The sequence below is a fragment of the Lissotriton vulgaris genome, chromosome 5 (assembly GCF_964263255.1).
Source record: "Lissotriton vulgaris chromosome 5, aLisVul1.2, whole genome shotgun sequence".
NCBI classification, from domain to species: Eukaryota; Metazoa; Chordata; class Amphibia; order Caudata; family Salamandridae; genus Lissotriton; species Lissotriton vulgaris.
In genome coordinates, this window is record NC_141693.1 from 100193638 (window position 1) to 100217308 (window position 23671).

At 48.2% G+C, this 23671-nt stretch overlaps 1 protein-coding gene across 9 annotated transcripts in view; it reads right to left on the reverse strand.

Moving 5' to 3' along the window:
* Positions 1-23671, reverse strand: part of GSN (gelsolin) — a 190361-nt gene that overhangs the window by 42378 nt on the left and 124312 nt on the right. For all 9 annotated transcript variants that reach the window (XM_086920982.1, XM_086920981.1, XM_086920976.1 and 6 more), the window contains exons 11-13: positions 22432-22522; positions 1716-1886; positions 1000-1174 (exon numbers count right to left, since the gene is read on the reverse strand). In XM_086920982.1, the coding sequence (XP_086777108.1) occupies positions 1000-1174; positions 1716-1886; positions 22432-22522 (437 nt within the window). The remainder of the gene's footprint in view (positions 1-999; positions 1175-1715; positions 1887-22431; positions 22523-23671) is intronic.

Sequence of the window (23671 nt, forward strand, 5' to 3'; positions counted from 1 at the left end):
GGTCTCTAGAGTGGTTCGGTTGAACAACTAAAGCAAACATTTTTGCAAAACCTTGATTGCATATTTAAAATCAAATGATTCTACATATATTTCAAGACATATCAAAGTCTCAGTTGGACCTCATGCATTAACTAGATGCTTGGGGGGGAAAAAAGGATTCCTTGCAGTTTCATGGTTTAGAACCCTATAGTGCAGGAATGAGAACCCATCTTAAGGGAAGTTCTGGCCAGTGATAATTCCTGGTGATCTTAGACAAAATTCCTGTTAGATCTTTATAAAGATAACGAGGTCAATTATTAGCATGTGCAACATTTTTGTGAGCTTCCTAAACACGATTGCTTTGAAGGGACTTCCTAGAAGAGATGGTGAGAATTGTGGTGCTCATCACGAAATCCAATCATTTTTAAGACCCAAGAAAATATCTCACTTCTTGATACCACACTACTACAGGTTCCTCTCAAGTTTTGGTGGAGGGAACGGAACAAGTTCACGAGAATGCAAATGTGAAGCAGGAAATATTTTGTTGCTTTTGTTTAACACTTTACACAACACTGGGGCCAGGTAATATTGGAATTACTGGCCATCAGGTTCACAAACTAGAGACCTAGCTGGCCCATAAATAGAAAAATTCTCCTAAAAACCAAAATCTGATTTCTAGCCAATGAAATAAATTTCTTGTATTCAGTCATGTTCTAGGCTATCAATTTGGATTAATGCATGTACCAAAGGAGAGTGAAAGCGAACGTTCTGTTAGAAGTTGTTCATGCCCTTGAGAAAGATGACCGCGTCCATCTGGGAGTACAAAATACCATATCCAAACAAGATACTTTTTTCCAATAATAGTTGTCCTATCCAATCCAGAACTACATATTTGAAGATAAATGTATGCACCACTTTAAATTGAAAAGAAATTGCCACTTAAGAAATCGATGATTGCCCAGGAAGGGGATCAATCAGCAGCTTTCTCTGTGGATGGTTCATGTCCCCGCAAAGTCCTACCTGTCTCGCGACCTTCAGCTATGGAGGACGCCTGCAAACCAAGAATGTTAGTCAGCTCCTGGGCACCACGTTTCTCAGGATTGCTGGCCCCTTGACCCATCCAAATGTAGGCGTTGGATGGTGTCTTCAGAACAAAAGCATCATTGGAGTTCAGATTAGTGGCAGTGGCATCCACCTGGACAAGAGGAAAACAAATGGATTCCACGCAACATTAGATCTACAACACAGTTGCATTGTAAGTAAGCTCTAGCATTGAATTCACAGATAACGCACCACATGCATTACGTTTGGTAGCTAGAAATGCTATTAAGTTTGAGTGCAGCAAATTTAACAAACGTGAGACCATTATCAAAAGAATGGACTGCATTCCCAAAGTTGTGGATTTGATTTCATCGGAGCTCAGTCACCAGTTACATGTACAGTCCACACGTCACCCTGCAAAAAAGCTGCAATAAATTAATAACTTACAGCTAAGGAGTAAGACAACTGACTCCTGTTTTCTAAGAGGATATTAATAAGGAAGTCTGAGGAAACTATCCTTATGCTGAGAAAAGTGCTCATTTACACAGACAGCCATTGCAGTGCTCGAAAATATTCAGCAAGCATCCCCAGTTTAAAAACCGAATGATGCTTCAGAAAAGAGGAATGTAGGCCACAAAGGCATGAAGATCAGTTTTCAGTAAAATGGAGGAAGGAAAGAGCAAGCAAACACTTACCTCAACTGCTCGAGTGAAGCCGGAGGAGCTGGCGCGGACCTGGAACAGGCGAGTTTCTGCAGGTGCTGACTGACCGCCATCCCGCGAGGTTCCACCCTCGTATACCACCAAAGGCTTTCCACCAAATAAGCTGAGGAGATGGGCTGGCTCTTTCCCCTGGGTCACCCGCACCTGTCAAGGAAGAAAGGAAAGATGGCAGGCATAGATTATAATTTTGGTAGAGGTTTCCCTATCAAGGACAGGGCCTTGTAACAGCGTTAGAAGTACAGCAGTTAACAAGGTAATAACAGAAAATGATCATTTATCCTCAGACATAATTCTGATCCTCAGCCCTAATAGGGTCACATTTTAAGCAGTCTAAAATTCTTACTAATTGCAGCACTTTGCCGAAATGCTCTCCTTCTGTTGTACAAGTAAAATCTAAACTGGTTGAAGAACGTAACTTGCTTTCTGTAAAGCTTCCCTTTGTGGACATTGGCCAATGGGTGGTCAGTCATGAGATGCGATTAGACATCCAGTCAGTGGTGCAGAAAGCTTCATGCACCCGCACCCTGCTGCAAAGTGTTGCTCAGTTACAATTATCTCCTCAAGTGTGACCCGCCCCACTTATCTCAGGAGTCTGTAGAACAGCAGTGTCTTGTGACCGTATGAACACAAATCTATGTTGCTGTAATGAAAAAACTGTGGCAGGATATTTCCAAGTAATCTTACTGTAATTCCTTAAAGAAGAGGCGTGGCGCTGCGGCCAGGGCGACCAACTCTGGAATCTGGGGATCACGGTTCGATCCGGCACTGGCGGCAGATTAGCCAAGCACCATGTGACTCTAGGCAACAGCTTGCTTAATCTTCCCGACGGCCCCCAGGGCCTCGAGACCCTTGCGGGTGAGTGCGCGCTTTACAAATGTGGTTAATAAAACAAATTGTTCTGTCGGGTGAAAACCAAAAGTGATTTAGAATAATCCGGACTATTGGAGGAGCCCCCTCTTATGACAACACAATTCAAAACCTCACAATTAATGACTCGAGGTCTTATTCATTGAATTTCCATATTTTTATGAATTAAAGTCATTCAATTATTTCATGAGTACAAACAAATAGACTGTCCAAGTGAATTCATGTGCAAAAGTGTGACAATAGTGAATGGTGAATAGTGAAAAAAGACTTCATATATGTACAGTGGAGATTCAAATCTATACAATCGATATATACATATATACACAATTATTCTTTCCAAAGCCGTTCTTGACAATTTTCTAAGGATTTTCCAATGTTTCTTTAAGTATTTAGAATCCTAGATGTCAAAGGCCTGTTGTGGGGTTTAAGTTTCGATCCTTCTGCGCTTGTATCTAAAGTGGCGGCGGGTCTCTCAAGACAAAGGTCTGTTGCACAGTAGTCCAATTGGATAGCAGGTCGTGTTGAATCGCCTGTAAGGACTGTGACCCAATGGCCCTAGAATCCGTTTTCTATGAATGTCTGAAATGATCACTGGCTCAGGGGTCCCGGGATCAGCCGCTGAGTGTCAGCTTCCACTCTGCGAGCCAGTGATCATTTCAGACATTCATAGAAAACGGATTCTACGGCCATTGCAAGCGCAGAAGGGTCGAAACGTCTTTTTTCACTATTCACCATTCACTATTGTCACACTTTTGCACATGAATTCACTTGGACAGTCTGTTTGTACTCATGAAATAATTGAATGACTTTAATTCATAAAAATATGGAAATGCAATGAATAAGACCTCGAGTCATTAATTGAGAGGTTCGGAATTGTGTTGTCATAAGAGGGGGCTCCTCCAATAGAGTCAGGATTATTCTAAATCACTTTTGGTTTTGACAGAACCATTTGTTTTATTAACCATTAATTACCCAGGTTCTGAGGGACACAGGGTTACCCCTTTTTCTTTAAATATCGCCTTACAAATGTATCATCATCATCATCACTTAAACTTTTATTCAATGTGAATGGTCATTTGTGCGTTGGTTCCAATAGAGGGCTGGGCTCCTGAAAGAACCAACACATTGGATTCTTTTGTTGAAATGAGTGTTCCAGATGGTGATAAAATACTAGGGTCTTAAGTATTTTTAAGAATACTTAGGCACAGCTTAGAAAGTGTGATATTAGTCATGTCCTCAGTTTGCAATGCAAAGGAAATTTCAACCCCTAGCGAGTACTGTGACTCTGCCCACCTAGGTGCATTCAATGCAGTAATTTATCTCCACATGATCACTTAGAGTGATTGCCCCCGCTCCTACTACTTCTTCCCCCCCCCCCCCCCAGCGCCTTGAGACCCTCACAGGTGAGTAGCATGCTTTACAAATCCCCGATGGATTGATTACCAGGGATCTGGGCAGACGTGTACACATATTCCATCCATTTTAAGGGCACATCATGCCAGTTGGACGCTCTACAGGATTCTTATTTGCCAAATCATCTGTTTTCGAATGAATGGTAAATTCTGAGGAATTATCAACTTACGACTGATTTAAGAGTGTTGACGTTTGGTGTGGTGCAGTAGCAGGTCTTGCTAGCCACTATGTTCCATCAAGACAACATATATAAAACATGCCGGGCTCCCATTAATATGGGCATGGCTCCATGACCAACTGGAAGGCAACTACCAGCCAACTGTAAACACATCTAATAAATTCTATTTACACATGAAGTGCCAGAGGCTCTTGTCTAAACAAGCCACAGTAGGTCCTCTGCATATTGTTTTTGTACAAACTCAAATCAATTTGAATATATGGTTTTTCACCTGAAGGCTATAAAAAAAAAGTCTAGTGAATGCTAAGTTACATCACCTATTTTGTTTAATAACACATATGGTGATTGGTTAACAAGGATGATTGATGATATGATATTGATTTTTATAAAGCGCGACTTACACTCCACGGAGCATCTTGGCGCTGGTCATACGTGTCAGAGGAATAGAAGCAGGTGAGCCATAGGAGGACTCACTAGGAGAATGTCTGGTATGTCTGCAGGTGGGAATTTAAATTAACGCTAAACAGGAAGTGTCAGTGATATTGAAAATCCAGGTTTTAAGAGCCTTTCGAAAAAGGTTCTCTGACGGGATCAGACGCAGCTGGAGTGGGAGCTTATTCCAAGCCCTGGCTCCTAACACTGAGGGATTTTACTCCTTTTGTAGCGAGTCTGAATTTAGGGATCACAAGTAGATTTAGGTTGGAGGATCTGAGTGAGCGAGAGGGTGCGTATCTTCCGAACCTTTTAGACAGGTAGGTGGGGCCCAACTGGTGGTAGGCCCTGAAAGGGATTAATAGGATTTTAAATAGCACCCTCTTGTGGATCGGCAGCCAGTGCAAGATCTTAAGTGCTGCTGATGCAGACGACTTCCTGGGCCATCTCAGCACCAGACGGGCGGTTGCGTTCTGGACCATCTGCAATCTATGCAGTACAGCCCTGCTGGAGCCTGCATAAAGGCTGTTGCAGTAATCCAGACGAGCAGTAATGAGGGCCACCGCTACCGTCTTTCTGGCTGTCAGGGGAGAAGGTCAAACAACCTTATGAGGCCCTTGATTATATTGAAACAGGACCCCGCCACAGTGCCTGCTTGTTGTCTAAAAGATAGGGCTTCAAACCGTATCCCAAGGTTACGGGCCGTTGTGATAGTGTTCGGGGGACCTCGGCGTCTCGAGGCCACCAGGTTTTAGGGGAAAAAAGGTTTTGTTGGCCAAAAGGGAGGATTTCAGTCTTGTCTGAGTTTCATTTGAGATGGTGGTTTCTCATCCATTCAAATGTTGCGGCGAGACAGTCTCTCAGATTTTCCTCTGTGGCGAAATGTAAATCAGGTGGGTGCCAGGTTGGCAAGATCGGCGTGTGATCAGTTTTATGAATTTCTTCTGAGAACTTACAGAGCAGATACTTTGAAGCCAGTTTCTCCAAAATACTCCTCTCCCTTGCTTAACCTCTCATATCCGGTCTCTTGCACTCTCTTCTAGTTTCTCCACCTGGTCATCTTTCTTGTCTCCTTTTTTTATACATCATTGGTCTGTTCCACCTGAACCCCCCCCCCCCCCAGTCTTAAGTATCCCTTACGCACTAGCCACGGACTCCTTACCACCTGCCCCCTTCTTGCCCCAGCTACTCCTCTTAGCCATCATTTTATCACCTGTCTTTTTATGAACTCTGACCTATCTCCCTTGCTCTTGGCTATATTTCTCAATCTTTCTTCTCACCTTCACCTGTGTCCCACCTCTGTTCGACAACCTTGCCTGTGGTTTATTCACCTCTTTGCATCACCTTAAACTGTAAACTTTCCTTACTTTCCATCCCACCTGTTCTCATAATCTGCTTCTCTTAATCACCCTCTTACCTAGGTCTTCTCGTTCAGCTGTCTTTTACCCAACTCCATCGCCTCACTCAAGTGTCTCCACGTCCGCAGTCTCTTAATCTATTTCCCAACTGGATCTCCCTTCAACTCGGTTGCCTCTTTCTAGCCCATCTCTAGATTGGTCTCTTGCGCGGTCTCACCTCTTACCAGTCTACCGCGTCGGTCAGTCTTGATCACCTTCAGCACTCACCATTTTCTAGTTTGGGTTTCTCTTACATCTTTTTCACAAGTCTTTGATTTCTCAGCTCAGTTTTCTTTGTCTCGCACACATGCTTCCCCCACAGTGTGTGTGTCTCTGCCTTGCACCAGTTAACTGGAGTGCGATCTTCCTTCCTGCTTCCACGGTCCCTCTCCTGGCCACTGCTCGGAGCTGGAATGGTGAACCAAACGCCACTGTCTTGGTGCTACCCCTTTCCATCGAACCGTGTTCTATCCCTCTCCTTTTCTACTCAGAGTTCTTTCACTCCTCACTCTCCTGAAGCCCCCCCCCACCCACAATCCTCTTGCAGTGAACGCCAAGGAGCTGGCAAATGCGAGAGGGACCAGCTGCGCCCCTGGGCTTTGAAAACCAGCCTGCAATGTCTAGCCCAGAGGAGAAATGTCCGGTAGAATAAAAGGCCAGTCCAGCCCTTTCTCTGTTGTAGTGCCCTTCAGAAGTCTTGTTTTTACCAGGCCCCCTCTACTAGCATCAGGAATGTAGGCTTGCCCATTTTTGATCATAGCGGTCCCAGGATGCTTGTTTCCGTTCCATGTATGGCTTGGCAGTTTGGGCTGGACTGTTCCCATGAGGCACAGGGTCAGACGGATTTGCATATGGCCATGTCTGAACTGGGGTGGCTGAGTGAGCTAAAGAATGGTGATGGATTAAACCCAGATCAGTTGACTGGGGGCGAGTGTTTGATTTGCTCAAACGCTCCGTCCATCATCCCTTTTTGTATCGCTTAATTTTTGATCATAGTTTTTTAGTCTTCAGGCCCAACCGCCACAGTAATTTGAAGGGCCCCTCAAGGGAGACACCAGGTCACAAAAGGGTTTGGGTGGCAACATTGTCTTGAGGCCATTACACGGTTTCATCAGGCTATAGAAAATAAAGAAAGCTCAGACAGTACTCCTTAATTTCAGTTTCTTGCAATTTCTTTGCCACCTTTGAGGTCAGGGGTCGCAAACAGGCAGTCCCAGGGATCTTGTAAGGGGCAAACTAGGGGTCAAGGCTGCTTCCTTCTTTAGGACCAAATAAGAATTCTATGGGAACTATATTGAAGAAGCCACCCACCTTAATGGTGGAGAAACAATGGAACTGAAAATGACACTGAACTAAACAGTTTACGTTGCGACACATAGGCAACGGTAGAGTTGAAGACAAGGTAGGGTCGGTGTCAAGAGTAGGTGGAAGTGTGAGGACTGGGGGCAAGAAGCCGCTATCTGCATATACAAGTGTTAGAAAACGACTGGTCACTTACAAGTCCACCTTCGCAATATTTTCCCATCTGAATCAAAGACAATATACTTGTGCCTCTAAAAAAATACTTTGCAGAAAACTTCATAGTAACATGCATTGGAATAATCCAACATTGTGACTAATGGAGTTTACAACGGTTTGTTGTATTTCATTTACTAAAGTAGATTGTGATGCTATGTTCTTCTACTGATGCTCCGGTGCAAACAGCGGCCTTCCGTCCCGGATCATGATCAGGCCACGCTACACTCCTCACACATCTTAGTGAAACCGTAGATCTCCCTGGTTTTCAATCTAACCTGTAAACCGGTCTCTGAATAAAGCAGCAGTAGTACCTTCCAGATTGTCGGGAGGAGCGGATCTTACATTTCCTACAAGCATCAGTTTCTGGGTTGACTTGACTTCCTGTTTCAGGCTTGGTTCTCAATTGCCAGCATCCTGTTTACAAATCCACCCACGCTCAGGCTTGAGGTTACATAGTTTCAACTTCCCATGACCCTTCTCTACGCAACGACCCAATTTTCTGCTCTTTGCCTTCCAGCCACTGTTGAGGACTTGTTCGCTCGTCTCGATACTTCAGACAGTTTTTCTTTGGTCCTTTAGTTCGCTTGGAACGCTTCATCACGCAGCAGTATCTGGTCGGATCCACCTATGCATGGTTATGGTAAAGCTATGCAAATCGCGTGATCTTTCGCCCCCTGTGCAAGCTACTTGCGCTTGCTCATTTCTGATCCTTTATCGAATCTCACGATCTTCACCATCCTTTTTAACATTCATTTTAAATAATTTTCCCAACTCACTTAATTATCTTTTCTACCCCTCCGCCTGCTTATTTCAAATCGTTTATGCAGTCCCGCTTCACACTCCCGTAAGTATTTTGTACGTCTCAGTCCTGTTATCTTGGCTACAGATCTGTCAATTTCAAGATAAATTGTTTCAATGCGGCCAGGTTAACAGTTGGCATTTTTATGTAATAAGCATTCCTCCCAATGAACTTCCTGCCTGAATTACACTGTTCTCACTTACTAAATTCACAAATAGATTAAAGGCAACTTTACTGAAAGATGCTTACTAAAAGTATAGAGGGACCGTGCAATGTTACGGCCAACACCAGCACTTTGCCTGAAGTGCCTAAAAGCAAAAGTGCATTTTTTCTACAGCTCCCCGCTGCAACTGGACTCTTTGCTGTCCTCACCCGCTGGTACATCAGGGCCCCACCTAAACTATACACTAGCCCTCTAAAATATCATACAAACTACACAAGTTCCTCAGGTGTGGTCAACCCTTCCGTTGTTTAACCCTGTGTTGCACTGGAGACCCATGGCAAACCCACAGTATGCACAAAGTAAGTTTCGCTAAACGGGTCAAGAACAAGCGCTTTACTAGGAGGATTATTTTACATCAGAAACTAAACATCTAGGAGTATAGACAGACAACCTGATTTTCAGCCTCGCTTGTTTAATATCCTATTAAACTGAATCAGTTTTGCGTCCATCAACTCTCCTGGGAGATAGTCCTGCATTAAAAATAAACCTAGAAAAATGGTTTAAAAGTCCAGCGTTATTGCCGAGGCTACCTCTATATTGATGAAACCGCTACTTCTGTTTACAATATCATAATGTGTACCATGTTTATTTCCTTTAAAAACCATTATGACTCCATGAGTAAAAGCTATTTTCCAGTATACATGATAAAGGTCATTTGCTTGTCCTCGGATCTAGGGTCTTGCATTGTATTCCATGTTGGTAACCAGCTCCTAGGACCGGATGATGGCGGATACTTCAGGCCGCTGTGCCTACAGTGCCAACTTGGATATATTTTTTAATTGAAAACATTGCTAACTATCAGGTGTGCTTACTACATTTGAAACAATACACGAAAAAAAAAAGTCAGCCTAATGGTATAGAAATAGATTGCGAGTGGTCTGGATATATTTTTTGGGGGTTCCGGGGGTAGAGTTTCATTTTTACAGTGCATTCAATTTAACTCCCAAAAAGAAATAGTAAACTGAATAAATGCTGTATATAGAGAATCTCTCCCAGTGGAATACCTTGGTCCCACAGACACCGTGTGAGAATAGATCTGCATTGGTTTCAATATGACCTAGTAGGAGGAGTCCTCCAAGCCACTAGTCATCACACCAGTGACCTTGGCTTATGATTACCTTACAAATACATACACAAACAAGGTGCATGTCCAGACCTAAACATCAACTAATGCACATGTGTGAAGACAGACATGAAGACCATCTCAGGGAGCGGGTGAGGGACGAGTGGGTACTCTAAGAAAATGTACAGATGCATGCACAAAGACCGTACGTAATCTACAGAGGCGCTCGCACAAACCTTGAGCATCTGTAGATGAACACCACAGACTGAATGACCATCTTAAGGTGCATGCACGCATATCTTCTCAACATCTCGATTATCCCACCAGTATTGATTATCTACATGTGTGCATTCAGACAACATGAACACCTTAATGAACTGCATACCATCTCCAAGTGTATGCGTGGGATTACACTTCTTGTTGGGTCATCCCTGAACTTATACCTTCCTCCTGTATTTTGTCAGACCGGTTTGTCGGTTTTATGACTGAGCACTTTACCACTGCTGATCAGTGATAAAGTGCATATGCTCTCCCTATTGTAAATTAATGAATGAATTAGTGATTCCATGATTGGCTGGTTTGGTTTACCTGTCAGACCCTCGTACAGTGCACCAGGAGTGCCCAGTGCTTGTATACCAAATGCCAGCGGGCTTGCAGCACTGGCTGTGCCACCCACAGAAGCAGCCTGTAAAAGTGTGTCTAAGGTCTGCCATTGCAGAGCCTGTGTGCAGTCTAGACTGGACAAGTGCATTCACTTGCTAGTCCCTAAACCTTTTCTTTATATCAGACACCTCTATGGTAGGCCCAAGAGCAGGGTGCATTGTAAGTATAAGGTAGGACATGCCCTGGTGTATGTGGCACATCATAATAGTGAGGTACTGCCATTTTCGTGTTTCACTATTGCAAGGCTACCTGTTCTCCATAGGCCAGAATGGGCAGTTAAATAATTACATTTTATAATCCTAACTGACTCCGAGAACATGGTAGAAATTTGAGTTTAGTACGCCTGAACTCAGAATGATAAAATACATCTTTTAGTGAAGTTGGTTTTAACATTCTGTGTTTGAAATAGCCACTTTTAGAAAGTAGGTATTTTCTGGTCTAACTACCAAAACCAGCCTCTGCTAGGTTGCGTATTCCTTGTCTGGAGTTTGAGTGACAGGGCTGGGGGACTCGAGGAGACAGAATGAGTCAGCCCAGTGGAGAATAGAGCGATCTGAATCTAGATGGGAGGGAGGAGTATCACCTGGGACCTGAACAGGACTGTGCATGCCCCCCACAGTGTTGACTCCACCCCCTGAGGTGTGTATGATGTCTCTGCCCTGTACTGTAAAAGGAGAGAAGGAATCATGTCAACAAAGTGCTCCAGGGCTGTGCTTTCCCCTCCACAATGCTGGCTCCACCTATTGTGGGTGGTCTGATGTTTCTGCCCTGCACTGTGAAAGGGAGGAAGGAGTCATGTAAACAGTGTTCCAGAACTGGTTTGGACTGGGTAAAGGCCCCTCTGCCCAAGGATTTTGGGGTATAAATATTGGGACCCTGATCCAAAGAAATTAGATCACTTTTGGACTACAAGAAGAAACCTTTGCTGAGGAGAGGAACCTGAGGAAACTGAGGAGAGACTATCCCTAAGCTGAAGAGCTGCTTATGGGATTGGCCTGCAGTGGTTGCCCGACTGCCAAAGGAAGGAGAAAGGAACTTTGTGTACTTTATTTTCAACTTGTGAAGGATCTCCAAGGGCTTTGAACAGAGTTTGCCTCCTGCTGAAGCCTCAGACAGACTTCAACCCCCAGCTCCCCAGAGTTCTTTTGGAAGTCCCTCAGAAGGCCCAAAACAGCAGCAGGCACTGTGTCGCAACTAGGTGGAAGCGTGACTCAACGAGGAAGAAGCTTGTCACCGTCGCTGCTGCTGCCGTCGCATTGTGAATGTCTGTGCTGTAGCGGTCGTATTGCACGGCATCGAGAGAAGCGTCTCGCAACGAAGAGGTAGCATGTCGCTGCTGTCACATACTGGATGTTGCCTCGCATCCACAGAGAAGCGCCCCGCCGTCAGAGGTGCTGCCGTCGCATCTTGAATGTTGCCGCTGTAGTTGTCGCATTGTGCAGAAGCCTCTCGCAACGTCGGAGAAGTGTCACAGCCGAAGCTGCTGTCCACGCATCACGGAGCAAGGGTGTCGCCGCTGCATCGAATAGAGACTTCTTGCATCATCGGAGAAGCGTGCCGCATCTGGAAGATCTTCATGTCTTTATTTCTTTGCACCGGAACTTTGCCGCATTTGCATCACTGCAACACTTTTGTTGTGGAAGCGCATCGTAAGGTACATTGACGCCAAGTGTTGCATCTTAAGAACTGAACAGAACTAAGCTAAAACTACCATTTTAAGTATAGTATTGTGGATTTTTGTCATTTGTGGTCTTGTGTTAAGTCTATATAAAGAATACTTATTTTTATATAAACCTTGTGAGGTGTCCATCTGTAGTCACTGGATTACTGTATGTGGTCACAAATGCTTCACACTGCCTCTGAGATAAACCAGTCTGCTTGTGCCAAGCTACCAAGGGGGTGAGCAGAGGTTATTTTAGGAGTGTACCCCCTTACCCTGACTAGAGGAAAGGGTCCCTATTTGTCACAAGTACCTACCTGTGCCAACTAAAGACCCCCAAATCTAACACTTCTCATGAACATTTGATGCACAAGTATAAGCAGGAAGTCACTAGGACAGTCTCGAAAAAGGAGTGGTGGTGGGGTGTGTATACAATCATTATATCTAGAGATTTACAAGCTTACACAGCTGGGTGCACATTAAATGTGGCTTACACCTGAACATTTCTTAAGGTGTGTGTTGGTTGACACTATGAACATTGACAAATGCATTTAAACTACCATTTTGAATAAGGCATGCATGTGCAGACCTTATAACATATCCAAATACACACACCGACTTTATGCTCATGCATACACACATTTATGATCGATCTCTAGATGCTTGAGCAGAGCTCACAACATCTACAAGCCTGCCTAGACACTATGAACATCTGTATGAGCGCACACAGACCATGTAAACCGCTACAAAAATGCAGACCCCCTTTGTGGCTCTGCACATGAATGTGCATGAGCCGTGTACACTGGTCTAAATTTGAATGGACCCAAACACTGGCTCGTCCTTATCGGCTCATCTTTTCATTTCCTCTCCCATTATCTGAGGGAAGCAAACATCACTTAGCGCTTTAAATTCCCTAAAGCGACAGCACTTACTAGCCACAATGAGTTTTTGTAAGACAAGGCGGCTCGCGGGAATCCAAATTGCAGTTGAAACACCTGAATATTCCATCTCTACAGACCATTTAAATCCATTCACCATCCTCTCCATCAACATTACTGGCCACTGGGTTAGTGGCTTCAGGGTCACCCCCGCGCCGCACGGCCACCAGCTGCTGCGTGTGCCCCTTGCCTGCCCTCTGCCTCGCTGCGTGCCTCGTTTGCCGGCTGCCGGCTGCCCCCGCTGCTGTTGTTTTTGCCGTGTTTTTTTTGTAATTTGTGCCCGTTTATTTATTCCATTGTGCCTGTGTTTTTGGTTTTCCTTCCTTGTTGTCCGCCTACCTCGCCGCCCTCCGCTCTCCCTTCCCGCCACCGCCGCTTTTCCCCGCCCCTTTTTCTATTCTGTACCCTCCCCGCTCCCGCCTCCCAGCTGCTCCGCCCACCCGCGCACTTGGCCTTAAATGGCGACCGTGCGATGCAGGTGAGTGTGACCCACCTGTGGGACACCCCCGCGCTGCACGGCCACCAGCTGCTGCGTGTGCCCCTTGCCTGCCATCTGCCTCGCTGCCTGCCTCGTTTGCCGGCTGCCCCCGCTGCTGTTTTTGCCGTGTTTTTTTTCTGTAATTTGTGCCTGTTTTTTATTTATTCCATTGTGCCTGTGTTTTTGGTTTTCCTTCCTTGTTGTCCGCCTACCTCGCCGCCCTCCGCTCTCCCTTCCCGCCACCGCCGCTTTTCCCCGCCCCTTTTTCTATTCTGTACCCTCCCCGCTCCCGCCTCCCAGCTGCTCTGCCCACCCGCGCACTTCGCCTTAAATGGCGACCGTGCGAACGCGCAGCGGTCACGCCATTTGTGCGCCAAAGGCGCGCCAAAGGTAAGCCAGTCTACGCCCGTCCGCACCTGGACTGCGCCCAGTGCCAGGACCCCTGGACCTCGAAGACCCCGACCAACCCGCCTGACGTACTCCGCCGCCACCCTCACCGCTCTCAACACCGGCCGACTCCCAGAATGCCATCAAGCCACTCCACGACGTACCCACGGACCTTTCAGCTGCCACGCCTGCAAGTTCACCTGCATCCGGACCAGCCTCGCACCAGCACCCGCCAAGTCGAACACCAGCAGCACCCACCTCAAGTGCATCCTGCTCAACACCCGCTCCGTCCACAGACACGTCATCGAACTCTGGAACCTTCTAGACGCCACAGCCCCTGACGTTGCCTTCCTCACGGAGACCTGGATGAACGCCTCTTCAGCTCCCGACATCGCCATCGCTATCCCAGAGGGCTACAAGATCGTCCAGAGAGACCGAAACGCCAACCAGATGGGAGGCATCGCCATCATCCACAGGAACACCATCCGTCTCACGACCAGCACCGACAACACCCTGACCAGCGCCGAACACCTGCATTTCCAGATCCACACCAACCCGAACACCAACCTCAGAGGCACCCTGATCTACCGACCCCCTGGACCACGCACACAATTCAGCGAGGACATCGCCGACTTCGTCAGCCCGCATGCCCTCCCCTCCGCTGACTACATCCTCCTGGGAGACCTCAACTTCCATCTGGAGAACAACAACGACCGCAACACCAGCACCCTGCTCGACAACCTCGCCAACCTTGGACTCAAGCAACTGGTGTCCACCCCCACCCACCTCGCCGGACACACACTCGACGCAGTCTTCTCTTCCAGCACAGACATCGACTTCAGCCACGCCACAGAGCTTCAATGGACGGACCACAGCTGCGTCCACTTCACCTTCAAGAGAACGACGACCCACCAGCAACAGGCCGCCCGCAGAAGCTGGAACAAGATCACAGCAGACCAGCTCGCCACCTCCCTGAGCCAGCACCCTCCTGCCAGCTCAGCGAACCCTAGCCAGGCCGCCGACAACCTCACGAAGTGGATCAGCAACTGCGCGGACGAACTCGCCCCACTGAGGACCCCGCCTAGCAGACCCGGCAGCAAGAAGGCCCCATGGTTCACCGACGAACTCAAGAGCTCCAAGAAGAACTGCAGAGCCCTCGAGAAAGTCTGGAGAAGGGAACAGACACCGGACAACAGGACCTCCTTCAAACTTGCCACCCGGAAACACCACCAGCTGATCCGCGCCGCCAAGAAAACAGCATTCAAGGACCGGTTGGACAACAACGCACACAACTGCAAGGAACTCTTCAACATAGTGAAAGAGCTTTCCAACCCCAGCGCAGGAAACAACGACATCACCCCATCGCAAGACCTCTGCAACTCCCTCGCTTCATACTTCCACAACAAGATCGCGGACATACACAACAGCTTCAACAACCAACCAACGCACACCATGACCGAACAACCACCCCCCACCACCACCCTCCACGCCTGGACCCCGATCAGCACCGAAGACACCATCCGCACGATGAACTCCATCCACTCCGGATCACCGACCGACCCCTGCCCTCACCAAGTCTTCAACAAGGCCGACGCTGTCATCGCACCCCACCTGCGAGACATCAACACATCCTTCGACACCACCATCTTCCCTGAGAGCTGGAAACACGCCGAACTCAGCGCTCTACTCAAGAAACCAACAGCGGACCCCACCGACCTCAAGAATTACCGCCCCATCTCGCTCCTCCCGTTTCCAGCCAAAGTCATCGAGAAGACCGTCAACAAGCAGATGGCCGCCTTCCTCGAGACAAACGGATCCCTCGACCACTCACAGTCCGGCTTCCGAGCCAATCACAGCACCGAGACCGCCCTCATCGCCGCCACCGATGACATCCGAGCCCTGATGGACAATGGAGAAACAGCGGCCCTCATCCTCCTAGACCTCTCCGCGGCATTCGACACGGTCTGCCACCGCACCCTAGTACGGCGCCTCAGCAACATCGGAATCCAGGACAAGGCGCTGGAATGGATCATCTCCTTCCTCGACGGAAGAACACAGAGTCCGCCTACCACCGTACAAGTCAGAGGCCCCCGAAGTCATCTGCGGCGTCCCTCAAGGATCATCTGAGCCCCACCCTCTTCAACGTCTACATGAGCCCCCTCGCGGCCATCGTACGCAAACACAACCTCAGCATAATCTCCTACGCCGACGACACCCAGCTGATCCTCTCCCTGACCAACAACCCCGCCGCCGCCAGAGCCAACCTGCACGAAGGGATGAAAGAGGTAGCCGAGTGGATGACGACCAGCCGCCTGAAACTGAACTCGGACAAGACGGAGGTCCTCATCCTGGGCTCCTCACCCTCCGCCTGGGACGACTCCTGGTGGCCTCCCGCCCTGGGCACCGCACCCAAACCGACAGACCATGCACGCAACCTGGGCTTCATCCTGGACTCCTCCCTCTCCATGACCAGGCAAGTCAACAACGTCTCCTCGGCGTGCTTCAACATCCTACGCATGCTACGGAAGATCTTCTGGTGGATCCCCACCGAGACCAGGAAGACCGTCACCCAGGCCCTTGTCACCAGCCGACTGGACTACGGCAACACCCTCTACGCCGGTACCACCGCCAAGCTCCAGAAGAGACTCCAGCAGATCCAGAACGCCTCAGCCAGACTCATCCTCAACATCCCACGAACCAGCCACATCTCCGGACATCTGAGAGACCTTCACTGGTTCCCCGTCAAAAGAATCACCTTCCGCCTCCTCACCCACGCACACAAAGCCCTACACGACCAAGGCCCGAGCTACCTCAACAGCCGAGTCAACTTCTACGCTCCCAAACGCCACCTCCGATCAGCCAACCACGCCCTCGCCGCCGTCCCCCGCATCCGAAGAGCGACTACAGGAGGAAGGTCCTTCTCCTACCTGGCCGCCAAGACCTGGAACTCCCTCCCGACCGACCTGCACCTGACCCGAGACCACCTCTCCTTCAGGAAGAAGCTGAAGACCTGGCTGTTCGAGCAGTAGCGGCACCCCCCCTCCCACCCCCCCCAGCGCCTTGAGACCCTACGGGTATGTAGCACGCTTTATAAGTGTCACTGATTGGCTTCAGCAGAGCTTCAGGAAATAAGCTATTGGAATTCTTTCCCAATCAATAGCACGTGGTCCTAAGCCACACTCGCTTTATTCATTTATAATTAGTGATCTTTGGGACGGCTTCAGGATGACGACCACACTGAACATTTTATTTTTGCCGAAACCATTGCATTTAAGAGTATTCTCCTCCACAGAAATGCCATGCCGTCAGACTGAGAACTAGCTCAAAAAGTATAGCAAAAAAATTCACAAAAGCTCACGTTACAGAGAAACGCAAAGTAGCCAAACCAAAAGTCAATGGATTTTAAATAACTTGTTGGGAACAAATCCCGAAAGTGGTCTTGCCTGGTAATCTCAGTATTACAATTTCTGCTCCGCGTCATAATTGCTCCACTTCTGCCTTCCTAACAAACCTGCCTCACCCACTCCTACCAACAGCTACAAGGTACCCAACATTGACGTGCCTGGTTTAACACGGAGCTCCATGAGATATTTTGGTGGTGAGAGGAGACAGACTTCTTAAGCTTTCCTGTGAAGATCGAAGATCAGAGGGTAGTTTGGCCTTTACACATACAATCGTCAGTGAATGTAAATCCCAGGTGTAGGCGCTCTCTACCCAGATAAATGTACAGTAAGGAGGTATGGCTGGGTGGGTGGATCGATAAACCAGACCCTTCTGGTCTAGCAAGAGACCCAATTCTCAATATAGCCCTTTCATCAAACTTCAATGGTGCAGTCAAAGTGGAGATATTGTAGAGATTAAACGACATGGACAGAAACGGGCAGTGTAGGGACACTGCAGTCCCCTTGCTCGTTGACCATGCAGAAACTGGATTTCTGCTGATGGCTAAAAACTCCGCCCAAGCTAAAGTTTAATTGTTTTGATTGCCCATGCACTCCCCAGACATACCCAATCGATTCTCTGGTTCCCAAAAGTGTGCTTTACTGATGAGCTGTTTATAGGAGACAGATAAAATCATTTATAGCATAATGCCCAGCTATTGCGTTGATGCAGATCCTGTAAGGTGCTCAAGTTTCAGGTATTAAAAACTTTAAAGCGCAACAAACTCCAGGATGCTGGAAACCCCATTTCAAAATGGCCAAATAAACTCCAAAACTTGGACAGTAACTTTCAAAAACAGTATTACAACTGTGGCACTTGAATCAACCCTTATCCTCACCATGGATCATATCTTCTCTTTGTGGACTTAAGTGAACCAATGATAAACTTTCTGCCCACAAAAAAGCTGTGCCAATTTGAGGATCTGGGCCCTTCCAATAAAAAAACAGCATAAAGTCAGATTATTAACATATTAGCTAAAGATGGCTTCCTTCAAGGCGGGCTTGAAATACCAGAGTTCAGTGGGCCTGGAGAGGGCACAGTAATCTGGGAATAGTTACCTCTTTCTTAGGACAAGTGGCCATGGAGGGGCGCGCCTCATGATTAAACACTGAAAGCATGTTGAGGCTTGTGGAGAAGTGTACTCTGCGGCACACCCTCCCACCCAATTAGGTCTGGTTGAGTACACAAGATCAGAGAAAGTTCAGAGAAAACAGACCAGTCAGTGTCTTTAGACATTGGTGAGTAATAAAAGCTATGTAAAATTCAAAAGGCGAGGGATTTTCACGAGCCTTATAAGATTTAGGGACGCTATGTTATTGATTTAATCTAATATTAAGCTCTCCATATTAAATAATTGCATAGCTGTGGAGTCCTGTCCACAATGTAGCTTAAAGTTTTAAATTCATGGCCTTCGTGAACCTTCACCCTGGACTCCAACCATGCTCATGTTGCATCTTGTTTTATGTACTGTTAGAACCCACCACAGACCATCCCCAAAGTCAGCAGAGTAGCATATTTGGACCAAAAGACATGTTCTAAACGGTATACTGCGGATGTCTCCAAGCCAGCATTCGTGTCCTGAACCACTCAGGTTACATTAGGAGTGCCCTTGAATGGTCCTGCTGCCGTCAGAGTCACCAGCCCCATGTCTGCTGTCTTCCCGCTGCACGATCCATGAGGATGATTAACCTTGTGGTGTTTAGTGGATAGTTGTTTAACCCCACAGGTTGGACGGTTTGTTTTGTTCTTCGATAAAGTTTGTGAGGAATGTAGTGTCCTGCTGGATATTGCTCTAGTGTTTCAGCAGGCACTGGTATTTCCAGCCACTCCCTAGAGGGCTGGACACACATGCACCCCACACCCATCCATCACAGGAGGAGTCACGAGTGAGGTGACCCTGCTAATAAAAAGGCCAGGGTGCATGTGCTTGTGGCCAGTTAGAGCACACTACTACTGTATGGTCTTTTGTTAGCCTATGGGCCTAGCGGCCCAAGACACCACACAGGAGAGAGAGAAAGACACAGATATCACAGATGCAGGAGGCAGAAAGGTGAGGCTACACTTCGTGCAGGTCTTGATGCAAGTAGATCATCTTGGTCTCTACAGCTACAGGTGATTTCCTATTCGGTGCAAGGATGGGATTTCCTTCTACACCAAGGAAACTGTGCCCAGAGCAGCCTGCCCTCATTTCAGCAGCCCCTAGCCTTCCTGCCTGGTGGCTGCACCACAACCCTCAAGTTCTCCTCTATACACTCAGTCCTCTTCAGAGTTATTTTCTCCTGCTGTCTATCACAATATGAGTCACTGAGTGAAAACACACCTATTGTCGGTGCCCTCTTGAGTTTCACCAAAAAAGACGTCCGCAAACTTGAACCACTCAATAACTCAACTATACAGGGAACTGAACCGTATAGGGTTCACGCTGAAATATTTTCTCGTCACCTACAATTCCCCAGTTATGGTCATCCTCATTCACTGCAGCGGTGGTGCAAAGTGTTAGCCAGGAGCAGCCAATGTAGGTTCCCCCCCTCCCCCCGCCCCCCGACCCCCGGTAGACAGTCTTCAGTGGCGGCCCCTACCCTGGAACACTTGCTTGTCGCATTATTTCGGTCTCATCTTTGCTGCGCTGATCCAGTTATTCTGATCGCTGCAACCCCCGCCCTCTTACACAAACAGACAGACGCACTTGCAGACCACCACTAGCGTCCACCCTCGTTGCAACCAAAGACTCCCAGCACTCACCTCCATCTACTCAACACTCATTATATAGCAACGGGACACGGTTCACATCTGAATCTTCAGAGTATAAGCCCTGGTGCAGCTAAAGAAGCCAGCAGATCTCCCAGAATCAGAGCCCTGAATGTGCTGCAGCAAACAAGGATGATGTGATCATATGCATGGGGTGAAGTGTAGGCAGAGCCCTCCCAGACGCCCCTCCCCCCGGGCTCAGCTAGCACCGGACCCCCCTCCCCCCCACCCCCGGGCTCAGCTAGCACCAGACTCCCCCCTCCCCCCCACCCCCAGGCTCAGCTAGCACCAGACTCCGCCCCCCCACCCCCCCACCCCCGGGCTCAGCTAGCACCAGACTCCCCCCCCACCCCCGGGCTCAGCTAGCACCAGACTCCCCCCCCCACCCCCGGGCTCAGTTAGCACCAGACTCCCCCCCCCCCCACCCCACCCCCGGGCTCAGCTAGCACCAGACCCCCCCCACCCCCGGGCTCAGCTAGCACCAGACCCCCCACCCCCCGGCTCAGCTAGCACCAGACCCCCCATCCCCCGGCTCAGCTAGCACTAGACCCCCCCCCCCCCATCCCCCGGCTCAGCTAGCACCAGACACTCCCCCACCCCCCGGGCTCAGATAGCACCAGACGCCCCGCCCTCACCCCCCCCCCCCCAGGCTCAGCTAGCACCGGACGCCCCACCCTCGCCCTCACCCCCCCCCCCCCAGGCTCAGCTAGCACCAGACGCCCCCCCCCCCGGCTCAGCTAGCACCGGAGGCCCCCCCGGCTCAGCTAGCACTGGACACGCGCTCGCCCCCCCGGGCACCACATTTGTACCATTGTCTTTGACCAGCTCAATGGAAGTGAGGCACAAGTCCAGCCACCCATGGCAGACAGCATCAACCTCGGTTCTCTAAACCATAGAAAACCTATACCATCCCTCCCCCGTCCCACTGCAACCCCAGAACCTTTGCCCCAGGATCCACTGTAGTCTTATTAATATTTTGGGAGCAATGAAAACAAAATGTCAGAAAATATGAGCATCCAAAAGGAACCTAGACTTGTTTCTATCTACAGGTCTCAGATTAAGGGATTAACCCAAAGGAGGAAAAGTAGGCTTCATAGTGCATCAATGTTCACTTGCCTGGCCAACCAGAAACTTGGCCATACACCCACTCGTCACTTACACATCCATATAGTCGCAAACCCAAACAATAAAAAAAACAAAATCGAAAACTTTCACACAAAACTCGAGCCATTGCCTACTCATCCCCCCCCCCCCACCCTCCCATTCATGAACACAATTCCAAGTCAACTCTGCTGCATTCACCCACTTACATACACACACAAGCACACGTTCTACACAAGACTCTCTGGTGTGGCTTCCAGAAAAGAAACCCATGGACAAATTCTCCAGAACTAGACAGAACACGTCAGCAGTGTACTCTGAATAAGTATCAATATTCGAAAAGAGTCAGAGTACTTAAGATTAACTTCTAAGAATGTATTTCTAACCAAACTAAGCCTTTTCAGCAACATTAGGAATAGAAACTGAACGAGTGGGGGGAAACCATGTCCTAATTTACACAATGCAGTTTGCACACAGCTTTTTGGTGACCGCTTGCTATATTAAGATTGTAACAAACAGCATGTAACAAAAGGATCTCTGTAACAGGACATAAGTAACCCACTGAGCTATCCACATAAAAAGCAATTCTGTGGTCTGCATAGTACTTATTTCTCCTTTCTTCGCTACTTTAGGCTGACTCAACTGCCACTAGACAAAACTCTGGTGTTTAATGTTCCTGCTGGAGGGAGATCAGTTTTATACATTTTATGTGTTGCCTGAAATCTTCTTGACACAAAACTATGCAGTTTGTGCTTATAAACCCAGAAGTTATTTCTAAACACTGTGCCCGCCAAGGTCAGTACCCAGGGCAGCCGCAACAGTCGCATAGCCTTAAAGCCAGCCAAGTGACAAATGTACAGCTGTGTGCACTTTGTACCTTTTCATTGTGTGAAAGAAGCTTGCAAAGATATCGGTACTATGGGAGGATGGATGTGGTGAGAACCTTGCAAGGCTGCCTGCAAGTGTTTGAAGGAAGCTTGCAAGGCTGCCTCCACTAGGCGTGTGTGGAGAGGTACGGAAGCTTGGAAGGCTGCCTGCGCTGTGGAGGAGGGAAGGAACCTTGCAAGCCTCCTTGTGCCTGGGAAAGGGTGTGGGAAGGAAGCCTGCTTGGTGGCCTGTGCCGAGGCAGGAGAGGTGTGTGGACCATGTTATTCCTGGATGTGTGCTTTACATACCTCAAATGTTCATTAATAGGTGTAAGCAGTTTGTTTCCCCCCCAAATATTGCCCCTTGTGTACAAGCCTGCAATACTGCACAATCGCACGAGGAATAAGCATAACCCGGCCAAGTAAGTAGAAGCACGAGAACCACAGCAAGAAGGCCTACCCGCATACTTTGTAATTGTAATCCACAAATACCAAGTCTGACCCCCATGCTAGTTACCTGCACTGGACTACCTCCAAGCTCCTCGTCCAGCTGCGCGCTCAGGAACGCGGACACAGTGATCTCGTCCCTAGTAGAGTTCGCCCCTTGCCTGATGGAAGAGAGACTCTTTCAGTTCGAACAATCAAGAACAGTAAACATCATGCATCACAGACCACACCCCAGCACATCTCCTGGCTCTTTAAATGTGCACTTTTGAGTGGAGTAATATCGGCATGGAAGTAATGCAGTGTTGTGTTCTTTGGATGCTGTCAAACCTATGACCCTCTATGTGCGCGTCTCTATGCACTGAGCTTACACACAGGTAGCAGCAGGTTCTCAAAGTGTCAACACTACCATTAAGAAAAACAGGGCAGCTGCTAAAGGAGTATAATTCAGCAAGACAGATGTGGCACGTGCAATGCCTACACATGTGCTCTATGGTGTGTTACACTAATTCCACAGTGAGGCAAACAGCAGCCCTTCATACCTGGAGGGCTCCCAGAGCCTTGGCACCAGTGGGTTGTGGTGCTACACAAATAGCATTGAAAGCAAAGAATCTCCTCATACAAAATCTAATATCAGAGTATTACTGCTAGTGCCACGACTAGAAGGTTCAAGGCACCTTCGGCCTCTTAAGCTTCCGCCTTCAAGTGGCATGGTGTGACCTGGACATTAAGTGGATCAGCTGGAAGATGAAGTCTTCGCTGGACGCTCTACCCTGTGGTCATTATGGGATTTGCAGAGCGGAGTGATTTGCAGAAGGGACGCCCCCCTGTAAGGGAGGAAAAGCTGCGAGAGACTCCTAAAGCACAGAGTTCGTCCCTTCGGGCTCCATTTGGTGCCCTGGCACAGGCGGTCCGTTTTTTCCAGACCTCAGTGACCTCAGGCACATCGGTGTGCGCTGCTCACTTCTCACTAGTGGAGAAGTAACGGCATGAGGTCATACCAGGTGAGCGTTGTAGGTGAAGGGAAATCCTTTAAAGAGTCTTTTTTTTTCTCTGCGGTATTGCGTTAATAAAACAGCTTGATCAGTTTCTTCGTTGAATCAACCTTTATTTTTGAAAATCCATGTGATTGGTAAAATACATCAGCCAATGCGTTTCGTTCATGAAATGAACTTGTCAGGCCAAAGCTCAATAAGCTCAAGTAGGATGGAAACGTAACTGGTGCGATCGTAAATATGGAAACCGCAGCACTCAGTATAGTCCATCACAAAAGTGAGGTTGCCTCCTTGATCAGGGCCGGCAGAGAAGAACCT